Source organism: Guillardia theta (genome assembly GCF_000315625.1).
Source record: "Guillardia theta CCMP2712 unplaced genomic scaffold GUITHscaffold_6, whole genome shotgun sequence".
NCBI lineage: Eukaryota > Cryptophyceae > Pyrenomonadales > Geminigeraceae > Guillardia > Guillardia theta.
In genome coordinates this window covers 996,556-1,014,767 of record NW_005434668.1, presented here as the reverse complement: position 1 = coordinate 1,014,767, position 18,212 = coordinate 996,556, and the positions used below count along the sequence as shown (strand labels likewise).

The 18,212-nt window shown below is 52.6% G+C and overlaps 8 protein-coding genes and 1 non-coding gene across 9 annotated transcripts in view; 4 read left to right on the top strand and 5 right to left on the bottom strand.

Moving 5' to 3' along the window:
- GUITHDRAFT_101162 (hypothetical protein) overlaps nt 1–1,607 on the top strand; it is a gene marked incomplete at both ends in the record, with an annotated part of 3,982 nt that extends 2,375 nt beyond the window's left edge. Inside the window, 5 exons of the mRNA XM_005840383.1 lie at nt 101–189; nt 415–459; nt 508–601; nt 1,190–1,253; nt 1,381–1,607. Coding sequence (XP_005840440.1) covers nt 101–189; nt 415–459; nt 508–601; nt 1,190–1,253; nt 1,381–1,607 — 519 coding nt within the window. The remainder of the gene's footprint in view (nt 1–100; nt 190–414; nt 460–507; nt 602–1,189; nt 1,254–1,380) is intronic.
- A 26-nt stretch (nt 1,608–1,633) lies between these two features.
- Nucleotides 1,634–4,244, bottom strand: GUITHDRAFT_133167 (hypothetical protein; the record flags this gene model as incomplete). Its single annotated transcript, XM_005840382.1, has 14 exons — nt 1,634–1,691; nt 1,738–1,803; nt 1,902–1,954; nt 2,001–2,043; nt 2,331–2,476; nt 2,576–2,613; nt 2,669–2,809; nt 2,968–3,379; nt 3,431–3,618; nt 3,681–3,708; nt 3,771–3,858; nt 3,906–3,967; nt 4,010–4,069; nt 4,224–4,244. 14 exons carry the CDS (start codon nt 4,242–4,244, stop codon nt 1,634–1,636), a joined length of 1,404 nt encoding a protein of 467 aa, XP_005840439.1.
- A 1,369-nt stretch (nt 4,245–5,613) lies between these two features.
- GUITHDRAFT_133166 (hypothetical protein) lies at nt 5,614–6,794 on the top strand (the record flags this gene model as incomplete). Its single annotated transcript, XM_005840381.1, has 2 exons — nt 5,614–6,372; nt 6,426–6,794. The coding sequence occupies 2 exons, from the start codon at nt 5,614–5,616 to the stop codon at nt 6,792–6,794; spliced, it is 1,128 nt and encodes a 375-aa protein (XP_005840438.1).
- A 245-nt stretch (nt 6,795–7,039) lies between these two features.
- Nucleotides 7,040–8,584, bottom strand: GUITHDRAFT_133165 (hypothetical protein; the record flags this gene model as incomplete). Its single annotated transcript, XM_005840380.1, has 1 exon — nt 7,040–8,584. The coding sequence occupies one exon, from the start codon at nt 8,582–8,584 to the stop codon at nt 7,040–7,042; it is 1,545 nt and encodes a 514-aa protein (XP_005840437.1).
- A 419-nt stretch (nt 8,585–9,003) lies between these two features.
- On the bottom strand, nt 9,004–10,566 carry GUITHDRAFT_101157 (hypothetical protein; the record flags this gene model as incomplete). The annotated part of the gene is made up of 6 exons (XM_005840379.1): nt 9,004–9,108; nt 9,157–9,438; nt 9,489–9,545; nt 9,593–9,692; nt 9,750–10,423; nt 10,495–10,566. 6 exons carry the CDS (start codon nt 10,564–10,566, stop codon nt 9,004–9,006), a joined length of 1,290 nt encoding a protein of 429 aa, XP_005840436.1.
- A 918-nt stretch (nt 10,567–11,484) lies between these two features.
- GUITHDRAFT_101156 (hypothetical protein) lies at nt 11,485–12,909 on the bottom strand (the record flags this gene model as incomplete). Its single annotated transcript, XM_005840378.1, has 7 exons — nt 11,485–11,604; nt 11,656–11,734; nt 11,780–11,840; nt 11,891–11,966; nt 12,026–12,115; nt 12,178–12,301; nt 12,356–12,909. The coding sequence occupies 7 exons, from the start codon at nt 12,907–12,909 to the stop codon at nt 11,485–11,487; spliced, it is 1,104 nt and encodes a 367-aa protein (XP_005840435.1).
- Nucleotides 12,910–13,462: 553 nt separating this feature from the next.
- On the top strand, nt 13,463–13,536 carry GUITHDRAFT_t16. The gene has a single exon. It is a non-coding gene; the product is annotated as a tRNA-Asn (tRNA).
- A 931-nt stretch (nt 13,537–14,467) lies between these two features.
- Nucleotides 14,468–15,820, top strand: GUITHDRAFT_64386 (hypothetical protein; the record flags this gene model as incomplete). The annotated part of the gene is made up of 5 exons (XM_005840377.1): nt 14,468–15,080; nt 15,152–15,216; nt 15,276–15,395; nt 15,454–15,603; nt 15,662–15,820. The coding sequence occupies 5 exons, from the start codon at nt 14,468–14,470 to the stop codon at nt 15,818–15,820; spliced, it is 1,107 nt and encodes a 368-aa protein (XP_005840434.1).
- A 427-nt stretch (nt 15,821–16,247) lies between these two features.
- On the bottom strand, nt 16,248–17,566 carry GUITHDRAFT_101154 (hypothetical protein; the record flags this gene model as incomplete). The annotated part of the gene is made up of 3 exons (XM_005840376.1): nt 16,248–16,460; nt 16,513–16,668; nt 16,730–17,566. The coding sequence occupies 3 exons, from the start codon at nt 17,564–17,566 to the stop codon at nt 16,248–16,250; spliced, it is 1,206 nt and encodes a 401-aa protein (XP_005840433.1).
- Between the last annotated feature and the right edge of the window lie 646 nt (nt 17,567–18,212).

Below are 18,212 nucleotides of genomic sequence, written 5' to 3'. Positions count from 1 at the left end.
GCCCCACATGTCCATACATCCTGTCTCAGCACTAATCCTACTCTAATCACATACTTATCCCTCCTCCCTTCTCTCCTGTCTCTCACTCGAGAGCCTCTAGCCTTCCTCCTCACTTTCCTTCAGTTTCTCCGTGAACGAGGACTGGGCGGGTCCGTCGGTCAAGTCGCGTCAACTCCTGGACCAGAAGCTGTGAGAAAGATAAGGCCGGACGCGATAGGGGGAAGGTACAGAACTCTCACCCTCCTCCTCCTCCCTCCTCCTCCTCCTCCTCCTCCGCCCTCCTCCTCTACCTCCCCTCCTCCTCCTCCGCCCTCCTCTCTACCTCCCTCATGCTCTCCTCCCTCTTCAATCTCCTCCTCCTGGTCGTGATCTGCTTCCTTTCTCCTCCTCTTCTCTTCCCTCATCTCTTGACAGGGGAGGAGTCAACGGCAGCTTCGGCAAGTCATCCTCCCCGGGCAGGTTGACACTGTCCGAGTCCAGCAGCAGTCGAGCTGACCTTGCCTGTAGGGGGAACGTTATCCGGACGCCGTTGGGGCAGCGGGAGGACAAGGAGAAGATGCAGGTGGAGGCGATGAAGATTCATCTAGAGCGAATCGTGAAGGTGAGGAGAGAGGAGAGGAGAGGAGAGGAGAGGGAGGGAGGGAGGGAGGAGAGCAGAGCAGAGCAGAGGGAGAGAGGAGAGGAGAGCAGAGGGAGAGAGAAGGACGGGGATAACATGGTGACGTCAGCATCTTGACTCTGTGGCGGCACGACGACGGCCATCGAAGATGGAGGAGGAGGAGGAGGAGGAGGACCAAGAGATGCGGCAAGAGGAAGTGAAAGTTGAGTAGAGCGAGAGGAGCATGCAAACTGAAACTTGACGATGATTATGACGACGAGTATGATGGACTTCGGAATTTTTCTCCTCTTTGCTAGCGAAAGCTGAAGGGTAAGAATGGAATAGAGTAAGTTTGTGGATGTGTACGAGAAATTTGAAAATGAATTCAGAGATTTCTGTCCTGTCGATGAAACGAGAAGGCGAATGCGGAAGATGGTGGAAGTTGAGGAGAAAGGGGAGGTTGAGAAGTGAGAACGTCTGAGAGCTTTCACATGGCAAATGTACAATCTCAGCTTCTTCTGCTGTCGACAAGAATCAGACAACCTGAGATATTTCTCGAAAAGAGATTGATCTCTGAGATTGATCTTTCAGACGCAAAGTTGTAATCAATGCGGAGTAATTTGCATCATCGTTGCATGTTATGAGCTTTCACAAGGTCTCGGATAAAATTTCTCTCCGCCTTTCTCGCCTGTTATGATGAATGACAACTTGCCATAAGAGAGTTTTGTTGATACCTCAACAACTTCTGGCGGGTCCAGGGGGTTGGAAAACATGAAGTCAAGGTGATGCGCACCGGACTCGAGAACAATCTGTTTGTATCATCATCATCACCGCCATCATCTCCATCGTCATCATCATCGTCATCATTATCATCTCCATCATTGCCATCATCATCATCATCATCATCATCATTGCCATCATCATCATCTCCATCATCGTCATCATCATCTCCATCATTGCCATCATCTCCATCATCATCATCGTCGTCGTCATCATCATCATCATGTGATTTTCATGATCGTGTATTGTCTGGTTCTAAGTACAGACCGCTCTAACGTTGCTTGAGACGTTTTTAAGAACACCTCCAACATACCTGCAAGGAAAGTAAGAAGCGACGAAATAAGAACAAGTCAGTTCACCATGGATCGAGAAGGCCGTTGGAGAACAAGATGTTTGAGGCAGCGGAAAGGTCTCTGTCACCGAACCTACAGGTCGAGACTACATGTCAAACAACTTTGGTCACCAACTTCACGAGCTGACATATCATGTGCGACACCATGTTCGATCCTCCTGTCCACTTTACCTCACAACTGCCCAGTGCGACCGTGGTTTCACTCCCCAGGCCTCCTTGCAACCCTGGGAAAATTCTCAAACGTTCCACACGAGCGTTATCATCGCTCACCGCGATCGCACTTTCAGCATTCCAGAGGTGAGGAGGCCAAAACCTGTTTCACTGTTGAGAAGGAGAAGGTAGGCGACGGGAGGGGAGATGGTATGGCAACGATGAGCAAGGAGGAGGAGGAGGAGGAGGAGGAGAGAACAGCGAGGAGGAGGAACGAGAGGGGAGGAGGAGGAGGAGGGGAACACAGAAGTGCAGAACGAGGAGCCGAAAGGAGGAGGAGGAAAGGAGTGCAACAAGAAGAAGGAAAGCAAGAGAAGTATAGCTCGAGAAGTATAGCTCTACATATCATCGATGCCATTGTTTGAGAAGGGTTGAAACATTTCCGTGCACCATTGATATCCCCAGTCACCAACACAACTCAGGTCAGCTCCCTCCGCTTTCTTCCTGCCTTCCTTTGAATGAAATCGTTTTATGGACCCCATCTTTCTTGGAATCTGCATTTGTTTGCTGTTCCCATTGAAGAAGCATTGAACGTCCTGCAGTTCTTCATCACAGGGGAAAAGAAGTTTGAGCTGTGAGTATGTTGCTGCGATTACGGGCCGTCGAGCAATCAGGGAAGCAGATTCATCATCTACCTGACTGCAATTGTAGAAAACTCCAAGAGCATATCTTGCTATTGTCAAACCCAACATGTCAACAAACACCATCAATCGGTTGGCTTCACTCACTCGCGTTCAACAATTCGGGCAAATCGATCGATTTTGCCTGTCTGTTGCAACAAACATCACTGTATGTTATCCCATCATCACTGTACATCTCAAGATATTGGCAGGCAAAGCTCAGCGGCTTGGGTGGTAAATTGCATTTTCCTGATGAAACAAACGTCAACGCGGAGGAAGGAGACAGAGCGCAAAGACGAATTAAGAACAACAGATGGAACAAGTGGAAGAGAGAGGCGAAGTAGTCCTTGACAGTATGAGGGATGGGACGAGTAAAGATGGAAGGAAGGAGGCGGGAAGGGAGCAACCGTGCGTGAGGTAGGAGGAGCTGTACGGGTACTCGCCCATGGCCAGGAAGGACCAGGGGTCTTGCATCCAGGAGATAAGATTCTGCAGAGCATAAGACGAAGGGAGCATGGGAGGAGCGAGAACCAAAATCTCTTCCCTCGCAAAGTCTTCACACCTGACAGCACCCGTCAGGACTGCTTGTCGCCATGCGGCAGGAGGCACGCACAGGAGCAGCGCCTCCTTCAGAAACTCCCTCCCCTCCTCCGACTGTGATACTGAGTAGACAGCCTTCTGAGCCCGCAGGAAGTTTCTAGCGCACAACGGGGATGCATCTTGGGTGACAACCCGCATGTATCCTCCGTTGTCGTAGGCTGGGCGAAGACCTTCGAAGGAGAGGATGGGCGCGGATCCAGCAATAACTCCATCGATCAGCTTGAGGGGAGGACGTCACACGCTTTCTAAATGTCCCCTGCTCGGACTCACATGAGGAAAGCGCATCCGGAACCAAGACGCGATCATTCCCCCGTAGCTTCCTCCGAAGCCGATGATGGGTCCTACTGGCTTCTTGCTTATCTTCTTGGGGAGGATTTCCTTCGGGTTTGCTTTCAGAGTGCTCAGGAACTGAGACGCATCGAGGAGCGCTTGATCGGTGGTAAGAAACTCCATACAACCTGCCTTCCTTGGTCACACTTGCTCGCGGCCAGCAAGAGAACGCGAATGTCTTGCAGACTACCTTCTCGTCCTGGTTCGAACAAGACGGACTGCATCAGAAGGAGATTCGCAGCATGTCAGGCACAGCCGAGATGAGATGCGAAAGTTGGACCTTGCCGTAATACCGATGCTCTAAGAAGACCATGACGGCATCGAACTCACTAGCTGACTCCCACATCAGCCCTGTGTTGTTGACGTAGCTGGGCAACATGACAAGTCAAGGAGATTCTAGCCAGCCAACTCTCACAGCTCCACTGAGTCCTCGTTCCCAAAGTAGAAAAAAATTGTCTGAAGCTTCTTCGTCGCATCCTATGGGCAGAGCAGTCAATGAGCTTTAGAGCTCTGACCTACCGTGATTCTCACAGACGCCTGATCGCACTTGCAAACGAAATATCTTTGCCGATAGGTTGCCTGTACAGAGTTACTAACATCGTCACTGGCACAATATGATCACCATATCACTCCAACTTGAATGGTCGACCAGTTGTGTAAACCACATCTCATCACATGAGTGGATATTGGCTGGATCGTTCTCAATGCGCAAACATCTTGCTTTCCCACGTACCTGAGCAACCCGAGCCTCCATGTGCCCACACAACCCGAACAAAGATCATGGCATGAAGTAGATTCTTTAACATCTGCATTCTCCTCTTCCTCTAGATTCCTTCACCCATCAAACAACGATCTACTTCCCTTCCTCTCTCCTCTCTCCTCGTCCTTGTCTCCCACTCCCTTCTCTTCACTTTCCCCTGTCCGCCATTTTTCACCCGACAATTGACTAGTCGCATTCCTACAGTCCGGACGCTGTGAGGCCCCCGGGCCTGCCCGGGCCTCTGAGTACGGTACTCCCCTTTTACTCAAAGTTAAGTTAAAAAATCAAAATCTGGTAGTCTTAACTTTAACTTAACTTTCAGTAAGGTGCTCGGGTCAGCCCGTTTCGCCGGACGATGAGGGGTCATATGACCCTACCATAGGATAAGGCACAAAGATCGGGGAAGAGGAGGGGTAGCATCGAAGTTACAGTTTATCATGGGTATGGTGGGGTACAAACTCAATTTGGAGGAGAAAGGTAGGGGTGGTTCCAAATATTCATGAGGACGGGTGGGTGAAGAGATGGAGGGATGGCAGGAACAGTAGGGGTGATTCGAAATGTTCTATGGGGTGGGGTGGGTGAAAAGGTGGGGTCCTCAATACTTGGGGAATGGTGGGATAGTACATGTAAAAAAACAGGGGTACTGCCTTTTGTTTTAGTCAATTATGGTTGAGTTTTTGGCCATATAGTCAATATTGTGGAAGTTTATTTTAAGATGGGTAGGGTACTCTAGCATGACCAAGAAGGGGGTACATCAATGGGAATGAGGGGGTATAATTGACAGGTATCTAACAAATGGTACGTAAGGGGTGGGGTGATCTTGGGGGAAAGTTTCGGCACAGTGCCATGTCGTTGAAGCTTGTGCAATGGGGTGGAAGAGGAGGATGAGCCGCGAGAGGAGAGGAGGAAGAGGAGAGGAGGAAGAGGAGAGCAAAGGTGTCTTGTAGTAGAGGTGGATATGGTGTAAGCATGGTCCTGTGTGTATTATGTCGTCAATGAGGAAGCGCGCGGGGGGAAAGGGGTGTTCGGGTCAGTTCAATCACAGAGTGAAGCAGTTTTGTTACCAGATGATTTTGCTGAAACATGTATGTTATCTTGTTGATTCAAACCTGATGATAGCCAAGGTTCAGAAGCTTTCAGACTAGGCTAGTTGCGCTGCTGATGGTCGCTTACTTGTGCTCATTGTTGTCTGTGGCAGGATTCTGCATGAAGGGCTTGTTCACATCAGGAGAATGAAGAGCATCGCTTGCAAGAGCCTATGATCTGAAAGCTTTCAGCAGAACCACTTATCCTAGCTGGGCCCTTGGCAGTTGCTGGTATTGGAAACTGTTCCTGGTGTTAAAAACAAGGCGGTAGGTCAGTCATGCCGACCAACTCCAACATGGACGTCGAGATGTCATCGGCTCATCTCACGAGCAGAGACATGGAAGTTACGCTCAATCACATCAGCATTGAATCGTTGGGGCATTCACACCTCTCCTCCACCGAGGCACCTGCAAGGCCCGAGGCACCTGCAAAATCCAGGGGAGACTACACGCAGCATTCGGACGATAAGGACGAGCGCGAGGGAGGAGCGGCGAAAGGCGACGCCGAGCATCCTCATGCCGATTCACGTCCTCGTCGGTCTCGCCTATGTTGGGCCCTCTTCTTCCTTGGTGCGGACGCTGTGCTGATATTTCTCATCGGTTGCATTTTCCTTGGAATGGGTTCGATATCCATGAGGAAAGGTCAGCACATGAGCAGCAAGCTGAAGCTGGCCCTCAAGCACTACTGCTATCAGGAATGCTCAGACCCATCGTGTCTGGGGATGCCGTTCTGCAGTAGCGTCTCTCCGGTGTGCGATTGTGCGACAGGCAGGTCGAACATTCCTTCCTACTTCTTCGCTCCTTCCTCGGTCTTGATCGTCCTGGGAGTTCTGTCCATTGTGACATCGGGGCTGGGGTTCATGGGAGCCATCAGTCGGAGACCCTCCTGGTTGTGCGGATACGTACTTGCAGTCTGCTTTGTCGTGATCATGCAGATCTTGGCGTTCGCCACAGCTATCATGCTGCTCAAGAGATTGGACAAGGTCCCGAAAGATCTTCTGGTTGTCTTGGATCAAGAATATCAAGATTTCAACTGGGTGCGATCATGCTCCGTGCTTGCATCTGCTCCTCTCTGACGGCTCTGTTGCAGATGTACCTCCAAGACTTCATACCTCACGCCTGCATTGCTGCCAACACAACGTCGTCCAACAACACCGTCGTCTACCATCCTGCCTGCTCCTGGAACAACACTTGCATCCCCACCCTGAGTGAGACGATCGGGCTGGACTGCTGCCTTCCATCGGGGATGTGCGATGCGAAGAAGAGCAGCCAGTGCATAACCACGTCCAAGTGCCTCAAAGCATTTGTGGGGGATGCCAGCTCGCCGGTCTTCATCGCGACTGTCGTGATCTTGTTTCTTGAAACGCTATCGATCGTGTGCGCCTGGGTGATAAGACGAGAGACGGTCATACTCAAACAGCATGCTCTCTCCGTCCTGCCAAAGACTGATGAGGTCTAGTTCTTCCCACCATCCCGACTAAATTGTTTTCTTGTTGCTTACTGCACTTTGGGGGATTTGATGCGAGTGAGGACGAGAGACGAGTAGACATGTAGCTTACAATTTTATATTTCCTTGTGCATACGAACAAACCAAGAAGCGAAATCAAATTCCTTTAACCCCTCTCATCTTCTATTTCACAACCAGCAAGACTATTTCACTTCACTCACATTTCCCCCCCAACGCGCTGAAAATGACACGCAGATCTAACAATGCCATACGTTGACGTATCCCGAGCCGTTGCCAGAGGCGATCAAGTCAAGGGAGCAATGGATGGCATTGACCGCAGGAATCGCCGTACAGTTGTCATCCGAGATCGAGGCGACGTAGGAGCCGTCAGCCGCGATGATGTCAAGATTCTTGTTCATGCTTCCGACTACGATCGTGTCGGACGACTTTGGGTCCCACAAGGCTCGGAAGTTGGTGATGTAGCGACCCGTCTCGTTGTTGTGCTTCACCTTCACTACCTTGTCTTCTTTCTTGGAGTCCCAGATCCTGATGTAGTTGTCGTTGCAGGTCGTGACAACCTTGCCCGAGCCGCAGGGAGCGAAGAAGGCGGAGGTAACTCCGAGGCCATGGCTGAGCGAGCCCAGCGGCTTCGAGCGTACCACCTTGCGCTGGTCCCAGAGCCGGACTGACTGGTCGTTGCTGGCGGTCACGAACAGGTTGGGGTCGGTAGGATGGAAGTGGACGGATGAAACCTTCCTCTCATGCACGTCAAGGACAGAGAGCGGCTCCCTGCTCCTGCTGCCTGTAGGGTCTAGGAGGAAGAGGTCCCCATCGTTGGTGGCGGCGAGCAGAGTCCTGCCATCGCAGCTCATGCCGAGGTCAGTGAACATCACTTCGTCCGAGTCGAAGATGCACGAGAAGCATCCCTTGCTGTAGTCCAGGCATCGCACAGACCCGTCGTAGCTGCACGACCACATCCTGCTGCCCTCCTTGTCGTGTAGTAGGCTGGTGACTGGGCGGATGTGCGGGCGGAACACGAACACTCGCTCGCTCCAGGAGGAGGCAGCAGCATCCGACCCGATGTCGAGGAACCCGACCTGTCCCCACTTGTCACCAGCAGCAACCAGCGCCTTGCGCCCTGGGTGGAAGGCCATTGAGAAAATTCGCTCCTTGACGACCTTGACCCGGGAGGGAGGGTGGCGGGAGGTGACGGAATCCTGGCTGCTCAGTGCCATAGCCTTGAGCTTGGCATGGTAAGCTCGTCCATCCGAGTGCGAGACGCGCTTGACCTCTCCTCGGTCCCTCACGCTCTCGTGGAAGACGGTCAGCTCCTCGCCGGTCACATCAGCGACACAGCTGGCCGGTGATCTCATATCGATGTCTTCCAGCGTCTTCACATCCTTCGTCTCTGCCGGCTGCTCTACCACCTTATGCTCTCCGTCCTTGGAGCCTTCCTCCTGCACCTTGCCACGGGTTGATCGCCTGAGGGGATGGGGCTCGGACGGGGCGCTCTTCTCCTTCTTCTGGAACCTCTTGGGGGCCTCCTTGGTCTTGAGCTCTTCCATCGCCAGCTTCTCCTGCTGGATCATGAGGGAGGACAGGATCTCCTGGTTCCTTGCGATGTTCAGCTTCCTCCTCTCCTCGTAGTCGTTCTCGCCTGCTGCCTCCTCCACCTCCTCCTTCACCTCCTTCCCCTTCTTCCCCTTCTTCCCCTTCTTCCCCTTCTCCTTCACCTCCACCATCTCTTTCTCCTGCACCTCCTCCACAGCAAGAGCTCGTGAACGCTTCCTGGCGACGCCCATGGTCTCCCGCTCTCCCTGTCTGCGATGATAACAAGGGCCGGGAGCGCGAGAGTCTCCGCCTTTATAAGGGTAGCGGAGAGTGGCGGGGAGGCGGGCGACGGATACAGGAAGGGAGGGAACGGGGGAACGGGGGGGACAGTGAGGAACGTTTGATGGACGGGGAAGGGGAGGGGAGGGGAGAGCGATGAAGCGAGGAGAAAGAGAGGGGAGGTGAGGGGAGGGGAGGGGAGGGGAGGGGAGGGGAGGGGAGACGAGGAGGATAGATGCTGATGTCTTGTCCCTGATGAAAGGGGGAAGCATCCAAGGATATTGCATGGAATTCGTGTCTATCGATGATGCGAGGATAGAGGGAGATTCGTGTCTATCGATGATGCGAGGATAGAGGGAGTCGCAATGGCGGGGGTGAGAGGTGTTTACATTCATTCAGCCGACGTCCGCCTTCTCTTCCCGACACGTAAGTCAAGCAGCGCAGGGTCGACCCGGGCATAGTTGCGGTGAAGGATCTTCTTCAAGCCCGCTCCTCGCTGAGACAAGTCGCGTCAGAGGAGGAGTCGAGGAGGAGACGAATGTACCTCGCGCTCTAGCACGTAAAGGATGTCCAGCAGATCGATCGATCTTCTCCCAGACCTTTCCTCCCCCCCTGCAGCCTCACCTCCTGCGCCCTCCATGGCAGAACCGTCGTGCTGCGCAGCAGCCTTGACGCCCCTCCTCTCCTTCACCTGCTCCTCCCAGTTCGCATGGCAACCAGGTTCTATATCGCCTTCTGGCTCCTGGTGGAAGTGGAGGGTGGGAGTGTGTCTGCCCTTGCGATGTTGGTAGAGGTCGAAGAGCCGGTGGCACATCGTTCTGATATGCTGTAAACCGCAACACATGAGATGAGCAAACACCGGACAAGTCCACTCACCATCTCACACGCTACCGACAAGAGATCGATGGCGGAGTTCTCAACTTGTTGGATCGCCTGCATGCTCATCATCCCCTCGCCTCTTCCTTCCTCACTCTCCCCACCTGCTCGTGACCACCAACGATCTGCTTCATGCGGTTGATCAGCGGTCCGCTCCTATCGCCGTCGACCTTTTCATAGTTGAGAAACGGTACGTCATTGCACCTGCAGCAGGCCATCACTCGGGCCACTTTCACGCCCGACAACATGATCGTCACTTACAAGAACTTAGTAGATGGTTTGTACTGATATACGGATTCGAGAACGGCCTGTTCCCTCTCCAAATCCATGTTGTTCAAGATATCAGTGTTGAACTCCTCCTTGGTAGCTTCCTGTGAGCAAATTCTGCTGGTCAGGAACTTTCTACGCCAGTGCACATCATAATCAACCTTCGCCTTCTTTGCAGCGTTTTCAGCTTCATTCTCCTTGTCCTTCTTGCCAGCATTGGCGTCATCTGCCTTCCCCGCCTCCTGATTTGCCGGTATCGAAGTGTCGGTATGCCCTTGATGGGTAAGGCCGGTGGTATGAGGGAGGCCGGCAGCCGGCAGGGTGCTGGAGGCAGCGGATGTGACGCTCTGCTGCTGGTAAGGTTGCAGCCCATGATGCATCTGTTGACCGAGGTTGGTAGGTGGTTGATACCCTCCTCCTTGCATCGCTCCCTGCGATTGTTGAAACCCCAGTGCATGCCCTGAGGCCATGGGCTGGACAGGAGCTGCTCCAGGCGTCTGCCGGTACTGCTGAGCGGGCATGATCGAGCTTCGCTGAGGTTGAGGAGCAGCCTGACCGTACAGCTGAGGAGTCGCGAAGCTTTTCACTGCAGGAAAGGCGTTGGCAATGGAGGTGGCGATATCTGTCCTTCCTTTGGCGAGCGCAAGTTGATGAATCTTGCGAGGGATCTGCGGCACAACCGAGGAAGGAGGAGTGAGACAGCAGGACAGAGAAACTTGTCAGCAAGACGTTCAGGCACCTCAGAGTCATCGGTCAAGGTCCGATTGGAGTTTTTCTCGAACATCTGCACGAGCGATTGTCTCTCGTCCATTGAGAGTATAGGAAACAAATCCTGAAAGATGGCGAGGGATCACATCGATCAGCTAACATCAGACGCTCAAGATCAGAAGACCTGAAAGGATTGCCGAGCTAACTTCTCTCGATTGCTCATCTTGAACAAGGCAGATCCAGATCAAGTAGCGATTGGCACAAGGGATCCCACACCTGGGTATGCTGTCAACAGCGTCCGCAAGCCATCGCAATTGTTCATTGCTCCCACACACGACGAATGATCTTGCTTAAGACTCGTCTCTAGCCGTCTGCACCTACTCAAAACCTATCCCATCTAGGCTGATTGCGGCCCTATCCCGTCGCACCCACCACAACCCAACTTCAAGACATCCTTTTATTCTTCCTTCAATACCCCGTGCAGTTGGCCTCACTAATGTCATCTTTCCTTCTTCTTGTTTATGCTATCTTTCTCTCTCCACTCATTCAACCCATCTAGCATTCGATCGATATTTCCTCTCCTCACCGGTAAGTCCTTGCATTGCCCATTTTCCACCTCTCCCCACCTCAACCTCATCCTATCACCATTCTTCTCCTCCTTCCATCCTCCCCCACCTTCATCTTCATCATCATCTTCTTCTTCCTTCAGTCTTTCTCTCTCTCCCCCTCTCTCCTCCTCTCGCATCCTACAGTATGACCCCCTCCCCATGCATTGACGCCCATTCACCGTTATTGAATCTTATGGGTATGTAACCGTTGCATGACGGGGCCCGCCGCCGGCAGCGGCAGGCCCCCGGCCGGGCCGGGCGGGGGCTGCCGGGCGGCCCCCCCCGGCCGGGCCGGGCAGTACCCGGTGACTCGGAGCCTCGGAGGGATTTAACGAAATTCAATCTTCCTTATACAATGACTACCCCAATCAGCAACAAAGACATCCCCACATGAATCGACCGCAACATCCTGATCAAGAGTCAACATGCGCACGGTTCCTCACGGTAAAAGACTCAGAATCAAACTTCACCTGGGGAGAGTTGAAAGAAGCGGTCGGCCCAGATCCGTCTTGGCATCCCAGAGACGAGGAGACCTACTCTTCGGTATGAGTATTGAAGCTCCAAAACGACAGGACGAATCTCACGTATCTTCCGTAGTCATCATCCACCAACACATTTCCAGCGACTCCAAGAGTGATCATCTCTCCGGTAGTGTTGATCCGCCTGACATCGTGACTCTCTCTCCTAGTATTGACAACCCAAGATCACCTGACACAGTGATTGCCAAAGTCTGCCACATACACAATCCCCTTGGTATCTACCGACATTCCTGTCGTGCAATGCACATGAGATGGAGATCGCATTTCACGTTAGATTGACCTGCTGGATGGAAAAGACTTCCATTGATCCCCTTTCCGTCAAGCTTGCCCTTCTGAGATGTGCCAACCCAAATGACCTGAAAAACGAATTCCACAGTTGAGTCGGTTGGAAGTTCAGCAGGCAGTGGAAACTTACGCTGCTTCCATCGGGTTGAACCCGCCGAATCCGATGCCCACCCCATTCGCTCACATAAACACAATTCTGCTCATCCACACAGATTCCAACCTACGAACATAGAACGGAGGCATTCTAGATAAGGGACCATGGGAGCAGGAGCAGGGAGTTACCGGAGAGATCAGAGGCTGGTCTTTGATTCTCGAGTCTCTTCGACTCAGCAACGTCGATACATTTCCGCTGAGATCGATTTTCCGGACAGAATGATTTCCAGTGTCAGCCACGAACAACTCGCCGCTGTTTCGAGACCAGATTGTCAAAAGTCCAACAATCAATTTCATGCAAGTTTACGTGCTAGATGCAGCGATTCCAAAGGGGCGATTGAAAAGAGCTTTGCTGGTAGCAGCGTCCATCCATCCTGATTCAGAGCTCCTAGAGCCATACGCATGGATCACATGGTTGTCAGTGATGGCACGAATGCAATGATTCTCCCGGTCCACAACTAGAATTTTCCCACTCTGCAAACGAGTAAGCAAACCAGATGCCAGCCTATGAAAGCAGGCGACAGGAAATGAACCCACCTTCAAGCAACATATCCCTCCAGGTTCATTGAAAAGCGCCCGCCGGTTGTGGCCATCTTCCATGCCAGATTTCCTGGGAACACCAGCGAACGTCGATACATCATCCTCCTTCCCTGGGGCAGTCTGCTCCTCGATTCCTGGCAGTCGTCGTATGCAGTGATTCTGACGGTCCGACACATAGATACAGTCACCCTGTCCCATGGCGATCCCCGATGGACAATTCATCTTGCACGTCATCCTGTTGCCCTCGTAATATCCGGGAACCCCAGTTCCGGCTATACTGCACACTACATAATCCAGCATTGCCCTGTTCGCCTGTGACATGGTATGTCAGAACGATTGCTCTCGGCAAGCGATGGTCAAGAAACGGATGCAGACAACGAAATGCTGGTTCAACTAGAATCTGTAAGGGTATCTAGAAATATGCACATGAAGGAGAGATGGATGGATTGAGAAAACTGAAGCAGCGGTGAAAGGAAGGAAAGAAGACAAAACCAAGGAAGGCGACAAGATGATTCATGGGAAGTGGGGTAGGGAGGTAAGAGAGCAGGTGAACGAGAAGAATTCATCAGGGGGGAGGGAAATGCTCTTTTGCATGCAAGGCGGGGAGGAAACAGATTGTGGGCATGGCTGCGAGGGCAGGATCAGGCGGGAGCTTAAAAATATTTCATATATAACTAAATAATATGTACTGAGCAACTATGCAGCTTTATAATAATTTGACTGATTCTGACGGATATGTTATAAACAACGCGGAATAAGGTACACATGTCTTGTATATACAGTACTATTCCACATGTACTGCCACTACCATTCTCCATTACTGGTACCATCGAACGAGTATCTACTAATCACCTAGTACCGCGCAGTAAGATATGCTTCCGTAGCTCAGTCGGTCAGAGCGAACGGCTGTTAACCGTTAGGTCGCAGGTTCGAGCCCTGCCGGGAGCGGTTAACTTTTTCCTTTTGCTGCCCGACTGCATCGACTCTGAATCGATCCGGTCGGAGGCTGGAGGATCATCGGCGACCGGCCGGGCCGCTTCAGCGCGTCCGTGGCCGGCGGACTGTGATTTTTTTGCCTGTACGGTCGCCACGAGATGCCCGGACCGTTGAAACCGCCGGCGGTCGAACGGAAGTTGCACGGACTCCGGGAGTCCGAGTCGAACCTCGGAACTTGCCAAGTTGCGTGCCGAGCCAGGTAGTTCTGCGTGCGATGCCAGGCCTTGACAGCTAGTGAAATCATGCCGAGCCGGCCAGGAGTCGGCACCCCACCCCTGTGATTCTCCATCACCCATCTCATGTACTTGTGTACCCACTCAAGTCCCAAGTTCTCATCGTAAATGTACCCGTACTTTTTCACCCCTACCCACCAAAATATTTACAGGACAAACCCATCAGATCACACTACCCTCACCCCCATAGCCTCCAAATGACCCCACCATTCCCTCTTTACCACCCCACCTTTTCCAGTGTGTTGGCTTTGTAAAGAACAAATGACCCTACCCCATGAATCTTCTACACAGTACCCCACCCTATCATGCTTCTACCCCATCTTCCCCATTTACCACCCTCCTGCTTTCAATACCCCTAGCCTGACCCCTACCACCCTATTTGTATTACCCCACCCTCTTGTAACTCCCACCTCCCCGCTCTGCCCCCCCCAACTTTCCCCAGACACTGGCCACACTGGCAGACATGCGCCATGATGGCGAAATGAGGGGTGAAGAGCTCAAGAATGCGCAGCGTGAAGTTCATGTGAGAAGATAGCACTGACATGCAGAAGAAGAGAAACATGATGCATTGTCGTTCACAACACAGTTGATCGCTCCTTGTTTGATTCTGCTCAGCATTGTACCTGAGAGTCGATCCATACTTCGAAAGCATGTCCTGGAAAGGTGGCAGCACCAGGGCAGTCATCCAGGATCTCTTTGGGATCCATACGCACACGGTCATGCTTGCAGCAACGGGGATGCACGTCGGCAAGACCACTCTGAGTCTTGGCGTCTTCAAGGGCCTTGAAAAGCGGTATGGCAAGGGTCGTGTTGCCTACTGCAAGCCTTTGGGGCAGCGGTTCAAGAACATCAGCTTGGATGATGGTCGGGTTGTGAAGGTGGATCCTGATGTCGAAGTGCTGAGAAATTACTTCAAGCTGAACCTGTCATGGGAGCACATGTCGCCTGTTGTCTTTCCTTCAGGCTTCACAAGAAAGGTGATAGACGGGGAGATCCACACGGCAGAGCTTCTCCACAAGATCAAGGACGCGTTCACGTCCTTGGCCACCTCTTCAGACTTCACGCTCGTCGAGGGATCAGGACACATGGGCGTCGGGTCCATCGTTAACCTCAACAACGCGCAAGTGGCTGGAGCCTTGGGGCTGGATGTGGTGATCATAGCTCCGGGCGGTCTCGGCTCGAGCTTCGATCAACTTGCCTTGAACAAGTCGCTCCTAGAGAAGCATGGCGCGAGGCTCCGAGGAGTGATCGTGAACAAGGTTCGTGCTCGTTGCATCCTGTCTTGTGTCTCTTAGTCTTCTGTTGTCTCCCCTCTCACGCCCTGCCGCAGGTAGAGCCTGAGAAATTCGACATGGTGAAAGATTACTATGGGCGAGTTCTGTCCAGCTTGTGGGACACGGTATGTTGAGATCAAGAGATGTGAGATGCTGGCGCTCATCTTTGTTGCTTCTTGCTCAGCCGCTTCTGGGATGCATCCCGTACTACGAAGCCATCTCGAAACCATCCATGATCGGTTTCGCTCAGCTGTTGAACAGCAACTTGGTTGCCGGGGAAGAGAGCAAGCATCGAACATTCGAGGTACTGTGAAGTCGCACGAGCTTGACCCGATGATCTTGGTGACGTGGACGTTGGTCAGTCGACAAGAGTGGTTTTGTCTGAAACGGACGAGACGATCCATGACCCCGTGGAGTCACAGCTGATAGTGACGCATGCGTCAAGGAGCGATGTTATCGAGTCCATCATCAAAAACCACAAGAACATGTTCATATCGTCAAAGGGGTCGAGGGTGCGTCTCCTCCTTCTCGTTTGCCCCCTCCCTCCCTCCCTCATGTTTGAGTCCCTAGGATCTGCGAGGGGGTTTAGTGCTGGTCGGAGCTGATCCACCCAAGTCCCATCAGCTGAGGGAGCTGGACGAGTGCAAAGTTCCGACTCTGTGGGTAGAGAAGGGGCATGCAGGTCTGGGCATGACGATCTTGGTTGAGGGAGGGGCTGACGTGATGTGAAGGGCTCGGGCAAGGGAGAACGTTCGACATCCTAAAGGCGATGAATCAGTTCACGCAGAAACACGACAAAGATGATACGGCTGTATGGTGACTGAGAGCATGTCTTCGAATCTTTATGCTGTTTCCAGAGGCTCGAGGCAACGATGGAGCATATACAGCGTCACATCGATCTTGACGGTCTGTTATTGGCCGCCGGAACTCGATTGGATTCTGACTCCATCGTTCGCCTCAGGGCTTTGCGCAGCCACGCCTGTCATGGATGCGCTGCAGAGAAAGACGATCAACAACTGGGCGCTGGGTGGATTCTTTAAGAAGCAAAAGTGATACAAGTGATGGTATGCCAATAGGAGAAGAGAGTCTTTAACATGTGATCACAAAACGAAGCACGTGTACTCTACCGATAACAACATCATACGATCCCACCACATCATATTTGTGCTGACGTCAGCCGCATTCGTATGTCTCTCAGCTGACGTCCTAAATCATTCTTCTGCCACATGGTGAATTTCTCGTTGGCTGTAGTAGGCGACTTCTCCCTTTCCCTTGCAACCTCTTGTTTCTGAAAGGCCCAGCCTTGAACATCTTTGCTGGATAGATTCTCCGAAGGTTGAACCCGCCATCCCGAGTTCAACTCTACATGCTGCGTTCGTTGTCAGGGCAAATCATAGGAATGAAAGGCCATCGCCAAACACCTTGTTGCAACAATCAGAGTTGGGACTCGCTGGCTGCCACGTCTTCGACTTGTCATCTACTGGATGCTTCACACACTGTGAAAAAATATCGTAAGGCCGTGGAGAGAGAGATCGAGCGAAGTCCGTCTCTGCGTATGAGAGCTCACTCAAAAGCACCTGCAAAATGACACATCAGATTAGGGCAGCCCGCATATCTCGGGAGACGACGAAGCCTCACATGGTGCTTGCGCAAAACGTCCTCTTTCTCCGATCTTTCCTTGAGCAATTCTTCACGTGCTTCCTTGAGCTTGCTTGACAGGTCTCTGATCAGACTCTGAGTTCGCACCTCGTTCTCAAGCTTCTCTTGCCCGATCTCGCTCTGTACTCGGAGTTCGCCTTGGAACTCCGCCAGGGATTCCTTGGCCATGTTGAGCTCATGCTGCAGAACATCCTTGAGCGTGCGGGAATGTTCGAGGAGGCCTTCGAGTTGCCTCTCCCGGTCTTGCGAGGACCTCATCTCCACCATTATCATTTCGCACAATTCGACGTCCGAAAGAGAAGACAAATCTTTCACCTCACCCTTCCTAGACAGAACCACTAGGTTCTCAAGTTTCCTTCTCAAGACCTTCACTTCCGTCCATGAGCACTCGCAGGCCTCTGTCATGCTTTCAAGCTCTAGGTTTGCCTTCACCAGCTCCTCAGTCCTTGTCTTGTAATCTCGCAATGACGAGCCGATCTTTTTCTTCAGCGTAGTGTTTTCTGCTTGCAATGTGTTGACCACTTCCGCTAGCCTCCTCGCCTCTCCTCGAGCGTCTTCGATCTCACAGTCCAGCTTGTCTATGTACTTGTTCTTCTTCTCCAGTATCTCTCGCAGCTCATGCGCCTCTTGGTTCAGCTTCGAGTTGGCGCTTTTCTGCCCCTCCAACTCCGAGAGGAGGGTGGATGACTTGTGCTCGGCAAGCTTCAGGTTTGTCTGCAGCTCTGCCATCTTCCTGGTGAGGGAGGAGGCGAAGGAAGCAAGGGCCTCGTTGGTTGACTTCTCCCTCTGCATTTCCCCCTTGTGCCGCCATTCCATCCTCTCGATCCTCTCGGCCAGTCGATTCACCTCTACCTCCTCCCTCTCCTCTCCTCTTCCTCGTGTGTATTCTTCATCATCCCCCCTGCTTCTCCACCTCGAAGGTGGCGACGGATCCCTCCATCCCCTTTGCCGATAGTTGCCCTCCCGCCTATCCTCTTCTACTCTCCACTCCTCCTCCCTCCTCTTCCCTCCTCGGCTCCCATCGTCCAGGTCTTCGTTCATCCTCTCCAGTGAGATCCCCGACCATCCCCTCCTACCAGCGCCCATATGACCAACATGCCCGTCTCCCCCTCCCCCTCCCCTTCCTTGAAGGATGTACATGGCAGGAGACCCCTCTGCCATTTTGACGCTGTAACTGCCAATCAAACAATTTTTGTACCAGGGAGATTTTTGTTACTTGCCCGCAGTTACGGGCCCACCCACTGGCCCACCCAGCCGCCCCCCGGGATGCTCTGAGTCTTCTGTACTCACAGCGTACTTAGGTATACTCACGCTCTCTGCGCTCAACAAAGCCACTAAATCGTGACGGTTTATTCTCGTCTTGCTACAGGGGAGAACAAGAACACGACCACCTAGCCTGACTTCCAAGGAGAGTACTACTTCAGTGCAGAGTCGACAACTTTGTATGAGGGCGATGAGAATG